General features: G+C 38.1%; 4 protein-coding genes across 9 annotated transcripts in view; 2 read left to right on the plus strand and 2 right to left on the minus strand.

Moving 5' to 3' along the window:
- Window positions 1-2,831, plus strand: part of LOC107646616 (probable serine/threonine-protein kinase WNK4) — a 4,068-nt gene extending 1,237 nt beyond the window's left edge. For 2 of the 3 annotated variants that reach the window (XM_021104193.1, XM_021104191.1), the window contains 5 exons: window positions 251-478; window positions 572-792; window positions 886-1,043; window positions 1,147-1,549; window positions 1,748-2,831. In XM_021104193.1, the coding sequence (XP_020959852.1) occupies window positions 600-792; window positions 886-1,043; window positions 1,147-1,549; window positions 1,748-2,631 (1,638 nt within the window). In that variant the 5' untranslated portion in view covers window positions 251-478; window positions 572-599 and the 3' untranslated portion in view covers window positions 2,632-2,831. Of the gene's footprint in view, window positions 1-6; window positions 23-250; window positions 479-571; window positions 793-885; window positions 1,044-1,146; window positions 1,550-1,747 lie in introns of those variants that run through there. The other variant, XM_021104192.1, reaches the window with a different exon arrangement.
- Window positions 3,291-6,079, minus strand: LOC107646096 (DNA-directed RNA polymerase III subunit RPC10). 2 transcript variants are annotated; one of them, XM_016350289.2, is made up of 4 exons: window positions 5,399-6,079; window positions 5,219-5,354; window positions 5,047-5,137; window positions 3,291-3,723 (listed from the first exon to the last, which is right to left on the minus strand). In XM_016350289.2, exons 2-4 carry the CDS (start codon window positions 5,330-5,332, stop codon window positions 3,593-3,595), a joined length of 336 nt encoding a protein of 111 aa, XP_016205775.1. In that variant the 5' UTR covers window positions 5,333-5,354; window positions 5,399-6,079; the 3' UTR covers window positions 3,291-3,592. The 2 variants fall into 2 exon arrangements, with proteins under 2 accessions (XP_016205775.1, XP_020959853.1); XM_021104194.1 differs by having other exon boundaries at window positions 5,219-6,078.
- LOC107646098 (calcium-binding protein KIC) lies at window positions 6,467-7,364 on the plus strand. Its single transcript, XM_016350290.2, has one exon. It carries the CDS (start codon window positions 6,725-6,727, stop codon window positions 7,109-7,111), a length of 387 nt encoding a protein of 128 aa, XP_016205776.1. The 5' UTR covers window positions 6,467-6,724; the 3' UTR covers window positions 7,112-7,364.
- LOC107646100 (serine/arginine-rich splicing factor RS31) lies at window positions 7,839-10,578 on the minus strand. 3 transcript variants are annotated; one of them, XM_016350295.2, is made up of 6 exons: window positions 10,418-10,578; window positions 10,138-10,279; window positions 9,063-9,175; window positions 8,712-8,935; window positions 8,327-8,605; window positions 7,839-8,191 (listed from the first exon to the last, which is right to left on the minus strand). In XM_016350295.2, the coding sequence occupies exons 2-6, from the start codon at window positions 10,241-10,243 to the stop codon at window positions 8,161-8,163; spliced, it is 753 nt and encodes a 250-aa protein (XP_016205781.1). In that variant the 5' UTR covers window positions 10,244-10,279; window positions 10,418-10,578; the 3' UTR covers window positions 7,839-8,160. The 3 variants fall into 3 exon arrangements, with proteins under 3 accessions (XP_016205781.1, XP_016205780.1, XP_016205778.1); XM_016350294.2 differs by lacking the exon at window positions 10,418-10,578 and adding an exon at window positions 9,322-9,681; XM_016350292.2 differs by lacking the exon at window positions 10,418-10,578 and adding an exon at window positions 9,322-9,733.

The following is a 15,241-nucleotide window of genomic DNA, read 5'->3' on the forward strand; positions in this document are numbered from 1 at the left end:
GCAAGGGTGCTTTCAAGACTGTGTATGATTCTGATACTTGATTTTCTTTTCTAATTTCCCCTTCAGTTATATATTTAATTATATTTTGTTCACACTTCATTGTCTTCTAATTTCTGCACAGGATTAACTTAATATATTACGGTATATGTCTCTTTAACAAGTTTAGCCTCCAATTATATTTCATGATTCTTGAAGTAGTGAAAGCGAGCTAATTACTCTACTGCTTTTTCCCTCTTTCTCTCGCTTGCAGTTATAGGGGCTTTGATGAAGTTGACGGATTAGAAGTTGCTTGGAACCAAGTCAGGATTGATGAACTCCTGGGATCTGCAGATGACGTTGCAAAGTTGTACTCCGAAGTAAACCTATTGAAGTCTGTGAACCACGAAAACATCATTAAGTTCTATAATTCTTGGATTGATGATAAGAAGAAAACTGTTAACATTATTACTGAGCTCTTCACATCTGGAAACCTAAGACAGTATGCTCTCTTGCACCTATCACCGTTCATTTTCTTTATGTTGTATTGTTGTATTATGCACACATGAATCTCTTGCATGCTTGTTGCTAACAGATACCGGAAGAAGCACAGATATGTTGACATGAAAGCCATAAAAGGTTGGGCTCGACAAATTCTTCAAGGTCTGGTATATCTTCACGGTCACAAGCCGCCTATTATTCACAGAGACTTGAAATGTGATAACATCTTTGTAAATGGGAACCATGGAGAAGTCAAGATCGGAGATCTCGGTTTGGCAACTGTCATGCAGCAACCAACTGCTCGAAGTGTTATTGGTGCCATTACTTTTCTTGAATATTGATGTTCTGGATTTTTCATCGTGTTAACACCATGCAGATTGCTGAATTTGTAAATTTTCCTTGTAAAAGGGACGCCCGAGTTTATGGCTCCAGAACTATATGAAGAGGAATACAATGAACTCGTGGATGTCTATTCTTTTGGGATGTGCATGTTGGAAATGGTTACTTTTGAGTACCCATATAGCGAATGCAAGAATCCAGCTCAAATTTACAAGAAAGTTACCTCTGTAAGTATAGTGACAATTGATATATCTTATAATTCCATGCTCGTTATCTGAATAACTGCAACTGCATTTCTTTTCCCCTCTACTCTGACTCATTTCATTGCAGGGCATCAAACCGAATTCCCTTAACAGGGTGAGTGATCCCCAAATTAAGGAGTTTATCAACAAATGTCTTGTTCCTGCATCTGAGAGGTTGTCTGCAGAGGAGCTTCTTAAAGATCCATTTCTGCAAGTCGAGTGTTCCAAGGATCCAATCCTTAATCCCTTAAACTCACCTAATAAATCTCCAAAGGCTATAGATAGGCCGAAATCTGGTCCTTTATCTATAGACTTCGAGGCTGACTCCAAACATGTGTCTGTGTTTACCTGTGCTGAAAACAGCCATGGAAGTTCACATTGTCCACTTCTGGAAGTTCGGCGTACATATAAAAACAATGAGTTTAAATTGAAAGGGACCAAAAATGATGATAACTCGGTGTCATTAATCTTGCGTATTGCTGATTCTTGCGGTGATTATATGCTCTTTCCATTTTTCTTTTTCTTTTTTCTTTTTCTTTTTCACATGGGAAAGATACCAAAGATGTAGTTTTGGTAAACAGAAAATAATATCTGACCTAATTTTGAGAAGCTTCCATGTTGGTAGTATTGAATTGATACCAGATAGTTCATCTTCTATAATGCAATAACTTAGTTTCTATTATTCGCAGGTCAAGTAAGGAATATACATTTCCTCTTCTACCTTGAGACAGATACTGCAGTTTCTGTGGCATCAGAGATGGTTGAAAATTTGGAGCTGCCCGATCATGATGTAGCCTTCATAGCTGAGCTTATTGATTACTTGATAATGAAGCTATTACCTCAGTGTAAGCCGTCGAATGAAGGAAATAGTCATAGTCAGTGTCCTGTGCCAAGCAGTGCTCGCACTGAAGTGATTTTTTATCAAGACAACGCACAGTGTCCTGTCCAAACCAATGCTCCCTCTGAATTGGTTTTCAATCAAGAGAACTCGACTCCAGTTGATTCTAACCAAGCAGAAGATTTTGATACAGCCAACAGAAGCTTCGTGTTTAACAATGGTGATAATGCTGCTTTTGTTGGTGAGTATAATTCTTCTCTGAGTTTGAGTAGCTTGGAAGATCAAGATTGGCAAGAACCGGCAGAGGCTGATATAGCCATTGAAGATGCTTGCACGAAAAATGAATACTGTCTTGATTCTGATGCTGATAGGAGTGAGAAGGGATTAAGTTGGTCAACCTTAGAAATGAAGCTGGCTGATACATTCTGGGAATGTTGTAAATTGCAGGCTACAAACTGTGCTGCCGAAAGCATTGTACTGAAAGGAATCTCAAAGAACTCTTCTCACTCTACAATCCCAGCCTTTTGGGGAACACCTAATGCTTTGAGCTTGACAAGCAGCAATTCTTCTTTGTCTCCAACCGACAAAGACATCGATCACGAGCTAGAGCATGAACTCGATGCGATCGAATCACACTATGAGCTTTGGTTCCAAGAACTTTCAAGACAGAAGTTGGAAGCATTGGAAGCCACCAGAAAGAAATGGACAGAAAGGAAGAAACTGATTGTTCATTGATCCTAAGATTGCTGCTCTTCCCCTTTTGCCCCTGGTCCAAGTTTTGTAAAGCTTGTGATATTTACTATTATTATTTGTACATTGGATGCGGCTCTTTTTAGTTAAAGCCTCCGTCCGTACTCTCAACCTATTTTCACAGGTTTCAGAGATTTTATTAAATTAGTATTGCCATCATATATGAGAAGGGCTTTCTCCAACAATTTGTTGTTAATACTATTTTGTTTAAATTTTAAGGTTTATCTAATAAAGTAGTTGCTTTTGGATTAGCATTCGCCTACAAGCAATCACGAAAACATTATTTTTGTGATTTCAAAGTAATCAATGCTATGTAAATGAGACTAATATAAGATAAATAAAAGAAGAAAAAAAACCATTCAAAAATCAAGCAAATCCATTCTTTGTCAAAAGATTTAGAGTTCAATTCTTGGTGAATTTCAAAAAGTGAAAAAATAGTATAAGATAAATAAACAAAAAAAAGAAAATCCATTTAAAAATCAAGCAAATCCAAAAAAACTCATGCTTGAGAGAGTGTTAGAGATATAACTATTAATATTGTCTTCTCCTATGCATTTACACTTTTGGAATAAGTGATATCATGACAAACAAGTAAAATAATTGATATCTCAGTGGAGTTGGTCTACATTGCATAATACATTAATACATTAATATGATTTACACTATTCAAACGATAAGTGGCAATGTAGCAAATATTTAAATATACATGGATTGAAACAAATGACAATGATTAATATGAAGTAATGATATAAAATTAAATTTTATTAATATTCTAAAATAGACAAAAAACTGGAAAATATAAGAATTTTGTAATTATTAGCAAAAAAGAGGAAACCAAGAACCACACCCCTCTCAGCTGCCATATAATTTCTATTCAAACAACATGAAAAGCTTCTCTATGCTGGGCCAACCAAAAATAATAAAAAGATTGCATGAGCATATGCAGTTAATCTTCACGCCATTGGTGCTTACACTTCTCATTCAGGCACAAGTAAAATATAGTTGCTGGCTCATCAGCTGAACGAGTCTGAAACTCTGTGTAAGCAGCTTTATCATGACTGCATCTTGGGCATGGCACTGCAAAAGAAGAGGGAACCAAGTTAAATAAGAAGAAAAACAGGAGAGGATACAAGGTGTTGACAAAAGAAGCATGGATTGTGCAATTAGCCCTAATTATTAGTTAAAAGTACTGAATTAGAAAAAACTTTTTCCAATTAAACAAACACAACTATACATTCCTATGAGATTGAGATAAAAGAAAACCTTAGCACTAGCACAAAATCTATATTGTGAATTAGTTCTCAACCTAAATCAACGTATAACTCATCCTCCCAAAAAAAAAATAATAAACATAATCATAATGGAAATCTATGACAACAGCATGACAAAATTAAGGCCGATAGAATCAACTCAAAAAGTTTCTACTCAAGCATTGATAAGCAAACTGAAGTATGCAAATTGACATAACTGAACATAATTAGCGTGTTATGAACTTATGATTCAGCATTTCAGCAATATGGTTGATTACTTGGGATTGATTCAGTCCATGTTTGCATTTGAAATTGACCAGAACACTTTCAATTTCCCTACTTCTAAAAATATTTTCTTTTTTCATAAATAAAACTATCAGGATAATTTGTTGCATTTAGACACATGGTTCTCAACAAAAGATGGTACAGTAGAAGACTGTTTGCTACTCATTTTTATTTCTCTCTGCCTACTCAACAATTTGCTCTAGGTCAAAGTCATAACAAGAAAATATCCACACGTAAGAATTGGATTCTGAAATATATCTTGAGAGTTCAAGTGTTCAATTATGTTGGAGCTGTTAATTTATCAACAAAGCGATATTACAAGTTCAAACAATGATAACTGTTCCAATTTCTACCAATTGTCCTAGTAAACAATCACACAAAGCTAAAGAACAAAGCACCGTTCAAATCATGAACAAATTTACAGATAAGATGATGAACTAACCAAGGGTGCTTAATAACGGTAAGACTGCATTTGTTTCTGATAACAGCTCAGGACAAGACACTTAGAACAAGACATAAGAAACAGAGACACAAAATTTTATTTTTTTATTCTGTTTGGTAATAAACTATAACAAATTATAAAAATCTATTTTATTTTTATTTTTTTCATTTAAAAAGTTTGAGATGAAAGATATAATAATAAAAATATATAATTATAAAAAATTAACAAAAATAATAAAAAAAATGAAAAATAAATTGTGTCTCTTATTAGTTTCTGATGTCCTTCTTGTCAGTGTGTCTTTGTCTGTCTCTATAAATAAACGTAGTCTAAAAGACTATTGAACTTGATTAAGCATTGAAGTGCTTGGATCATGAACAGAGAATATGTACGTCTGTGAATGGAGAAAGAAAAGAAAAAGAATACCCTCAGCTGTGGGAGCATTCTTCATGTCATCTTGTGAGATAACTGGCTCTATCTCTTTCCTCACCAACAACTGCTTTCTCTTAATCTTGACCTAAAGAGTGGAAATAGAAAAAGTAAAAACCATAGAAAAAGCAGATACGGACGTAGTAGAAGGAAAGAGGGGTGCTCCTACCATGTTCTCAATGTGGCAAACGTAGGGGCAAGTTGGACAATAAAATCTAGAGGGGCGACCCAGATTAGGCTGTTCATACTGCAACATGTTTCCACAAGTTGGGCAAAACTCCATCACTGCATTACTTTCTTGTTCGGAGAACTCAAAATTCGATTCACAAATCAATTCGCTTCAATGTAAATTCAACTTCGACTAGGAGCGCTAGTGCCGTCGCGGCGAGGTGAGGCCAGATTATTTGCAGATATCCTTTTTCTCTTTGGGCTTGGGCTGGGGGAATAATCGGGAAAAGCCCACTGTATTATGGAGAGCGAAAGCAAATTTTGAGTGGGCCAGCCCAATTGTGTGGTTTTTCTTCAAAAATAAAAAAAGAGATGGCGTCGGAGTTGGTGGGGGAGGCAGGACCCTTTCACTTGAACCGAGGCTCCTGGAGCGCGGCGGAAGCACGGTGAAACGGCGGCAAAAGCACGGCGAAACAGAGGGGAAGCTCGGCAAACAGACGCGGAAGTGCGACGAACAGAGGCGTTGCGACGACTCTTGGAGAAGCGCGGACGGCGGCGGTGGCTGGATTGGTTGAAGAACGACCACGAGATGGAAGAAGTTCTTCCGAAGAACAGAGGCTGTTGCGTTCGAAGGGGTTCTGATCTTCTGGAGTTGAGAGAGAGGCGAGAGAGCTGGGGGAAGTTAGGGTTTTTTGGGTTTTTCCCCATCCCTTTTCCTGATTGTTAAAACGGCTATACCTCTTTTTTCAAAACCGACCGGATCCTGGTTCGATCAGACCGAGTGGTTCCGGCCGGTTTAGCGGTTTATGACCGGTCTTTTGACAAGGCTTGTGAGGATTTAAGTAACTACCTCCCATATCTAAGGAATTAATCATTTTCGAATTCAGCTCTTATCTGGACACAAGCCCCTAAAATTCAAAAATTACAATCACGCCCATTATTAGAAGGAGGGCCCATGCTTTAACATATTGTTGTGTTACTTGGCACGTGACTGAGTTAGAAGAAGACAAAGGGGTGCATATAACATCACAATTAATCAATTATAGAGGAAGTTTCATGGAAGCCAATTCCTTCCCAAGACTATCACGTTTTAATCATTATTATAAATAATATCCCTTGTTCCCCACCAATGCCCGCCACTCTCCATGAAAAAGTAAAAACAGTGCAGTAACATGTTCACCCTGCACTAAAGTTAAACCATCATTTTTGTTACACGGGTTACTAAGATTTGTTAGTCAGTCCATCGTGTTAAATTCAATATGCAGGGTCAGCATTAGAGTATTATTACACACAATAATTCCTAATGCGTAGGACCCATCAAGAATTTAGCTCCTCCTAACAACTTGGCATTGTGGAATAGACTAATGCATCTCTTATAAAGGCCATTTCTCCTAACGAATTCCAAGTCATTGCCCCATTGTTTACACACAACTACAAGTCAGCTTCCAAAGTCTCTTGCTTCTTTCATTCACCTATCTCTAGTTTCTACAGTTTACAAAATAGAACAATGGAAAGCAGCCAAGGGGAAAAAGAAAGCGCTTCTGCAGAAGCAGCTGTGTTTGAGGACTTGCTGCCGGTGATGGCAGAGAAGCTTGACGTGGACACTTTTGTGTCTGAGCTGTGTGGGGGTTTCAAGCTTCTGGCTGACCCCGAAAAGGGTTTGATCACGGCGGAGAGTCTGAAGAGGAACTCGGAGCTTCTGGGCATGGATGGGATGAGCAAAGAGGATGCAGAGGCTATGGTTAGACATGGTGATCTTGATGGGGATGGGAAGCTGAATGAAACTGAGTTTTGCATCCTGATGGTGAGGCTTAGCCCCGAAATGATGCAAGATGCTGAGGCATGGCTTCACAAAGCAATTCAACAAGAGCTCACCAAATCATCAACCTTGTAACTGCTGCTTCTTTCTGTCAATAATTGTTAAGTTATTTCGGTAACATGTATGTATGTATGTATGTATGTATGTATGTATATTTATGTTATATCATCTCATCTGGGTTATAAAAAGTTGCGTGTATTTTTGAATGGTGTCTCTGGTTGAGGACTTGAGGTGCTCATGTCCACCATGAATGCTTATGTGAATTTGAATAATATTGAAATGAATCTATTCAGTGAGTTCAAACCAGCAAAATGATTGTGTTAAGTTATTTTGCGTGCTAAATATTAAAGCATTTTTGGATAGTTTAAGTCATAGCTTGAGTAATTTTATTTTTCATAAAAAAAGCTTTAATATATAATATTTAAATTACCATACTGTACATTGCCTTAAAACATTATGATACAAATATTATGTTTCAATAAAATAATTTTGATATCATTAAAACCTAAAAGCGTTTAATATGATATCTGTCAGAAATCTCTGAATTCAAATGGATAATGCTGGTAAAACTTAGTAATATGTATGTATATTTGAGTACTTGAAACTTAAAATTTGAGTTTGAATCAACTCCTTTGTTCAGAAGATGATCTGAATATTGTAACATTTTTACTCGAAAATTGGCATAACAGATTTCAAACAATGAAGCACCCTTTATTGCATAATTTATTGTTAGCTATGGGAAATTTTGGAATGTTTGTTTAAAGATTTTAGAAGCAACCTTTTAGGTTTTTACAACACCATGGGACATCACTTTCCGTAATACATAATACTAAAATGTTCCAGAGAATCATGCATGCCATCATATTAATAAGCCAATTAATTTAATCACAGCATGCAACGATGTCGCATCAAGTATTAAAGATTCTGCCTCTGAAAACTGACTATATATCCAGGATCCTACAAAAGCAAATTTCATATTAACTGCTACACAGCTAAGAAACCAGAGATTGAAGTTTGAAAACAACATAACATTCTCCTTGATGTATGACCAGCTATCCCAACATCCACGAGAAAAAGATCAAGCAACTCCAGATGCATCAAACCCCAGGGACCAAGAACTGCTTCTAAGTTCTGGATCTTCGAATTGGTGTTCGACTGTAGAAAATCAATAAGATATATATAAGGTGGAGAAAACAATTTTAAAACAGTACACAGAATTAATTAAATTCACTGAAATACAATAAGTAAATGCAAAAGGCTATTGATTAATTTGCCCAACAAATATAATACCTGCGATGTCTCCCATATTCAGGACTCCTGTTCCTACCATAGTCAGGGCTCCGAGGCCTATCATATTCAGGGCTCCTACGCCTATCATAGGCTGGACCATTGTACCTATCATATACAGGACTGCGTGGACGGCCATAGTCAGGGCTTGGTCTCCTCCTATAACCTGGACTGGGTGATCTCCCATAAGCTCCTCTTCTAGGACTGTCATAATATCTGTCACCCTTTTCATCATCATCCCTCAGAGCATACTCAACAGACACTACTCTATCCAATATCTTGCTGCACAATTGCAATGCAACCAGAAATTCATTCACCAATTTACATGTGGGATCAAATAAGAAATCTCAGAATTCCAACCAATAATATCTAGAATCTCATCACTGACCTCATATGTGTACACTCAAGAGCTTTAGTAGCATCTTCTTGTGTTTCAAACTGCACAAATGCAAAGTTACGACGAATGCGAACATGAAGAACCTTCCCATAAGGTTCAAAATGTCTTTCTATGTCACGAACTCGGGTGCGAATTGGATCAAAATTAATCACAAATAGTGTTTTTGTGGGCCTCTGGTTTGACCTTGAGCCATCACGATGGCGACCACGTTCACCCTGTTAAAACATAACAAATAGGAAGCCCTCTGATTAAGATCAAGTGGTGGATAGCCAGTGTGCATTACAATTTGAATAATATTAGGTAAAGGCAACTAAAAAAATGCTAATTGGGATCCTTTCATACCCTAGCCCACTCTACAGACAGCCTTCGCTTCTCATAACCAAATGGAAAGTTGTCAAGAGCACGAACTGCATCTTCAGCATCTCGCTCATCCTCAAAATAGACAAAAGCAAACCCTGCATAAGCAGAACTAGTATTAAAAACATCTAAAAGCAAAAGCAAAGATCAATATTATAAAATTTCAACATGTTATCCCTGGCAAGCAGTATATCATCTGAATCAGGGAATTATTTCCCTTGTCGGGAACAAAGGAATACAACACCTGCATATATGTGAGAGCTGATGCAGATGATGCTGTAGTGTAGAGGCGTTGAATGATGAAGAAAATGATGATTGCAATTAAAGATTAAAATCCAAAATTGAGATTCTGATATTGTGCATGTCATTGCCAAGCATGCTTCTCCATTCAGATTTCAGACAGCAGTAGTGATTCAAATAATAGATGGCATGGCATGACAGAAATTCAATGACCCCCTATTTTCAGTGAAGCTAAGCATGGCATATTAAATCGATTGAAGATCATTCCAGTGGAAGTGGTTGGTGCGATGAGGTGAGTGAGAAAATGGAGATGATGCTATCGGTAGAAGGAAGGAGAGAGCAGACAAGCATGAAAGGTTTCCTTCTGTAAAAAGTATAGAAGCTCATTAAAGCATATTTTTCCTTAGAACAAGTTCCTGCGTCAAAATAAACACTTATAAAATGGAGGATTGCTTTGCCCCCACAGAAATTTTCAATTCTTTCTGCGTCCATTTTATTTTCCACCAGGATTACATTACATTAGCAACAATCTTCCAACTCCAAAAGCAGCATTACTAACAAATAATATACCCTCATCTCCAGCATCTATCAGTGTCAAACCTAATTCTAAGTAGCTATTAGTGTTAGATGAACTACCTATAACCTATCAATCAAAGATTTTCCAGCATCTACTAGTGTAATTGCAAAAAGCCAAAAACACGTTGCAATTTTACAAACCCTAAACATACATTAATACAAGACAGGTGATATTGGTGAAGTGATCATTCAGCGTGCAACAGAAACCGATCAAAACCGAATAAATGAGTGATACAAGAATTACCAGATTTCATGTCAACGCGCTCAATCCTGCCATACTTGGCGAACAAGCGTTCAAGCTCTGACTGACGAGTATCGTACTCAAAGTTCCCAACGAAAACCGGCCTCATCTTCGCCTTTGCCTTCAGAACCAAGGGTTTTTTTTCCTAGAACAAAGAGAGAAAGAGTTATAAGAATCAACGAAGGACGAAAAAAAAAAAAACCATAACCCCTGACAAATAGGGGTCATCGCTCTAAAATTGCGATAAGTTTGGAAAATCGAATACCAATGAATCAATTAGTACCTGAAAAGCTTGGAGTCTGTTGGGGAAAGTTACGGGTAGGGAAGGATCAAAAGGACAAAGCTAAAAGCACACTGGGAACAGGCAAGAGAGTGATGTTTCTTCACCGTGTTGAAATATATACTCTGATTCGGATAGGATTTCCACCACAAACCAAACCCTAATTTTGAACTTTAAAGGAAAAAATAAAAAATAAAAAAATATTGATGACTATAGTCATTAGTCAATACTGAGTTGGATTAGATTGATAAGGAATTAAGGATGTGGTCTGTGCTTGTAGTTGTGGGAGTTCAGCCCATCAATAAAAGTCAATGGGTGCAACCCATTTAGATCATTTTTTTTAAATCGTTCTTACAAAACTCGATCCAAGTTAGAGAGAAAAGATTTGATTTGTGAATTATTTACTTCGAAATAAATTCAAATTAAACAAAATATACATTACACTAAAAACGTCTAGAAACTGACAGTTAAAATATAATAGGTCTTTAAATAAATAAATAAATAATGAGTAATATTTTATGACAAAATACGAATAAATCTTTTTATATTTATTGTTGAGCACTCTAAATATTGTGCAATTCATTTAGATTATTTGATCTATATTTATCTAAAAAAATTATATTAATAAATGTTCATATCTTATCCTAACAACTAAAGTCAGACACAATAAAGATAAAAGACTCGATCTATAAAGGAGGTTTTCAACCCGTACTCGACCTCTTTAAAGAAGTCGAACACCGCAAAAGAGTTCAAGCTCTACTTGTCTAAGCAAGTAAACTACCTCCACGAATCTCTCATATTATCTCTATCTTCCCTAAAAGATAGGTCTCAACAACTCTCAAAATAAAGAGAACGGTTATCCATCAATAAAGATGGAACTACTCAAAAGGTGGTCACCTACTCTACTATAAACAGGGGCGGAGACAAGTGTTGGAGAAGGGGGCACTGGCCCCAAATTAAAAATTTTAATGTATAAAGGTCATTAATTTTTATATTAATCCCTCCTTAATTTTAATTTTTTCTTCTTCTAAAATTATATTTTTATGTTAGCCCCCTCCTAAGAATTACTCTAGCTCCGCCCCTGACTATAAATATACTGACACCCCTTAGGTATATTTACGTTCTAATCTACTAAAAAAATCTGCCTAAAATCCTTACTAACTTAAGCATCAGAGTCTCTTACAGGTACCACCCCTCACCTCCTCACGAGGAACTTAGACAGGCGGCACCTCGGCATCAACAAGTCGGACGCTGCCATACAAGGGAATTTGGACCTCATGTTTAGCCCCAAATCAACGTTTTAGGTAACCTTTGGAACATTGGCACTGGTGCCGAAGACTTAGGATTCATTCTTTAACAATGGCAGGACCACCAGTATTAAGACGGCCACACTGCGTCTAAATCCGAATCCGAGCCCCAACCAGAGGACCATGTCATTATACTACCTCCACCACGGCAAACGCATGGTCCTCGCGGGGAAGGGACATCGGGAAACTTCCACTCAAGGCGAATTCATTCAGAGATCCACCATCCTGAAAATGAGGAACCCCCTCAAACAATGGAAATACTGGGCCTAGTCCATGGTCAACGAGGACGACTAGAACCGCTAGATCAACAGGCTAAATAATAGCGAGAAGTAGAGCGAAAACTGCGGAGAGAGGTAAGACGACAAAGGGAGCTGGAAGAAAAGCTCATGAAGTTAGAGGCCGACCTTCAAAATCGAAATAACCGATCAGATCGGAAAGAAAATCCCCTAGGTGGAGAAGACCCGTTCATAGAGGAGATCATGCGGGCTAAAGTTCCCAGAAATTTCAAAACTCCCGACATAGATCTGTACGATGGAACGATTGACTCGAGACACCATCTGAGCAACTTTAAAAGGCGGATGTACTTGGGCAATGCCTCTGATGTTACCTGCTGCAAAGCCTTCTCGACCACTTTGATTAAAACGGCAATGAAATGGTTCGATAACTTACCGCCCAAGTCGGTAACTGGCTTCGACAACCTGGCGAGGAAGTTTCTGACCAGGTTCTCTATCCAAAATGATAAAGTGAAGCACGCGCCGAGCTTGCTAGGGGTTAAACAAGAGGTCAAAAAAAATCCTTCGAGAGTACATGGAAAGGTTCAATAAGGCATGTTTGGAGATACAAAACCTACCCACCGAAGCGGTGATAATGGGATTAGTTAACGGCCTTAGAGAATGGCCGTTTTCTCAATCCATATCCAAACAACACCCAGATTTCTTAAACGAAATGCAAGAAAGGGCCGAAAAATACATCAACATGGAGGAGAATTTCCGACTAAGGAAACCTTTCCCTCGACCCAACCTACCCTATCCACCTTGGAAAAAAGAAAAAGAATCCAAGATGAAGGAAGAACACAACCTGGAGAAACCTTGAAGATACCACAACTACACCCTCCTCAGGGTTTCTCTAGTAGACGTTTACAGAGAGATATGTCACACCAAAAATCTTCTAGCGCCTCGTCCGATCAAACATAAGAAGGTAGGACGCTGGACAGAGTATTGTGAGTATCACAAACTCTATGGGTAATCTACTAATAAGTGCTACAATTTGAAGAATGTCATAGAAAAGTTGACCAGAGAAGGCCGATTAGACGGATACTTGGCTGACAGATCGGACGATCCGAGAAAGAGAAAGAGAGACAAAGAAGGGGGACGACAAGAACGTCCACTTCAGACCCCGGAGTGATATATACAGATGATTAATGGGGGTTTACTGGAGGAGAAATGTCAAAATCATCATGGAAAAGGCACCTTAAAGAGGTTTATCAAGTCGGGCAAGATAGTAGACTACTCGACTTGCCCACCATCTTATTCACTAAAAAAGATGCTCAAGGGATAACACTTGGGCATGACGACCCCGTGGTGATAAAAATGATCATTACCAATGCGAGCCTCCATATAAATCTAATAGATCAAGGTCGCTCGGCAGATATTTTGTTTAAACCTGGTTTCGATAAACTCGGATTAGAAGAAAAGGATTCGAAGGCATGCTTGGATAACCTCTTCGGATTGGGAGATATGCCGATTCGACCTCTTGGATACATTTTCTTATTATACACTACTTGTGGAAAAGGTGCAAAATCGAAGACGTTAAGCATTGATTATATTGTGGTTGACATTATTGATGAGCGAATATTTTATACGGTTTTTGGCATTATTTTCATATAGTTTTCATCATGTTTTGTTTAAGTTTTATTAACTTTTTATAGGTTTTAGTGCAAAATTAACATTTTTGGATTCTACTTTGATTTTGTGTGTTTTATGGTGATTTTAGGTATTTTCTGGCTGAAATTGAGGAGTTTGAGCAAAAGTCTGATTCAGAGATAGAAAAAGGACTGTAGATGCTGTCAGGATCTGACCTCCGTGCACTCGAAAAAACTTTTTTGGAGCTACAGAAGTCTAAATGGCAAGCTCTCAATGGCTATGGAAAGCTAACATTCAGATCTTCCAGAAATAGATAATAGTCTATACTTTGCTTTGGAAATGAAGGCCCAAAACTGGTGTTTAACGCCAGCCACCAGCCCCATTCTTGGCGTCCAGCGCCCACTGGGGAGTAGCTGGCATCCAACGCCCAGGATGGAGTCCCTAGCCAGCGTTCAATGCCCCTAAGGGGTACTAGCTCGTGGATTTCACTCAAGCTCAGCCCAAACACTCACCAAGTGGGCCCCAGAAGTTGATTTTCGCACTAAAAGACTAGTTTATCTTATTTTCTGTAATCCTTAGTTATTAGACTAGTATATATAGAACAAAGATCATCCTTGTTAGAGATCTTTGCCCATTCGAACCTTTCTTTATTTTTTTCTGTATAGTATGAGTCACTAACCTCCTAAGGTTAAGATTAGGAGCTCTGCTGAGTTTCATGGATCAATAATATTACTGTTCTAATTCAATATGTCTGATTCTATTCTCTTATGCAACCTTGTTCTTCATCTTATGAATTGAGGGTGACCCATGACAATCACCCTTGTTCTACATGGGTTCCGTACAATTCCTGACCTGGATAGCATTGAACTAAAACTAGAGATTGCATTGCGAATTCTAACAGAGCATCTGAGCAACTTTGGATATGTGACATGAAATTCCGTTGACTATGGGTGCGTAAGGTCTCTGTGGCGCTAAGGCTAGAGTCAGAGAAGCAGCACTTTCTAATCCGGAAGATCTGCCTTATCTGTGGCACCTTGAGTAGGATCGCGAAGGGGAGTGGATTGCTTAGAGCTTCATCTTCTGCTACATTGAGAAACCTAGAAGTGTCTTGATGAGAGGACATGAGTCACTTCAACATGGTGGATTGCTGCAGTAGAGGAGATTAACTTGATGAGAGGACATGAGTTAATCACTTATGGTTGCCATTGAAGGAATCAGAAGGTTATTGAAGAAGACAGTAAGAAAAGTTAATGCGAAAAGACAAAACATCTCCGAAGCCTCAACCATTCTTATACCATTGAATTCTTGTCTACCTAGTAACGTTTTATTTATTTATTTTGTTTTATGCGTTTTCCGTGACAAATTATCATTTCTATCCACCTAACTAAGATCTGCAAGGTAACCACTACTTTTTCAAACCAACAATCTCTGTGGGATCGACCCTCACTCACCTGAGGTATTACTTGGACGACCCGGTATACTTGTCGGTCTATCTGTACGAATTCTGCAGAGCCAGTTTCGTGCACCAATTACCTCGGCATACAATGCCTTAATAGGTCGAACCACCTTGAACCGACTTGCAGCTGTTGTCTCTATACCTCACCTCTATATGAAGTTTCCCATAGCGGAAGGAATTGCCACTATCAAGGAGGATCAGA

Source organism: Arachis ipaensis, chromosome B06, assembly GCF_000816755.2.
Source record: "Arachis ipaensis cultivar K30076 chromosome B06, Araip1.1, whole genome shotgun sequence".
Lineage (NCBI taxonomy): Eukaryota > Viridiplantae > Streptophyta > Magnoliopsida > Fabales > Fabaceae > Arachis > Arachis ipaensis.

Excerpts from the sequence above, each read along its gene's own strand:
- LOC107646096 (XM_016350289.2), bottom strand. The coding sequence starts at position 5,332 with ATGGAGTTTTGCCCAACTTGTGGAAACATGTTGCAGTATGAACAGCCT. Across the intron at positions 5,138-5,218 it reads TTTGCCACATTGAGAACATG|GTCAAGATTAAGAGAAAGCA; the intron begins GTAGGAGCACCC and ends TCCACTCTTTAG. Across the intron at positions 3,724-5,046 it reads GAATGCTCCCACAGCTGAGG|TGCCATGCCCAAGATGCAGT; the intron begins GTATTCTTTTTC and ends CTTCTTTTGCAG.
- LOC107646098 (XM_016350290.2), top strand. The coding sequence starts at position 6,725 with ATGGAAAGCAGCCAAGGGGAAAAAGAAAGCGCTTCTGCAGAAGCAGCT.
- LOC107646100 (XM_016350294.2), bottom strand. The coding sequence starts at position 9,445 with ATGACATGCACAATATCAGAATCTCAATTTTGGATTTTAATCTTTAAT. Across the intron at positions 9,176-9,321 it reads CAGCTCTCACATATATGCAG|GGTTTGCTTTTGTCTATTTT; the intron begins GTGTTGTATTCC and ends CTGCTTATGCAG. Across the intron at positions 8,606-8,711 it reads CTTGAGTGTACACATATGAG|CAAGATATTGGATAGAGTAG; the intron begins GTCAGTGATGAG and ends GCAATTGTGCAG.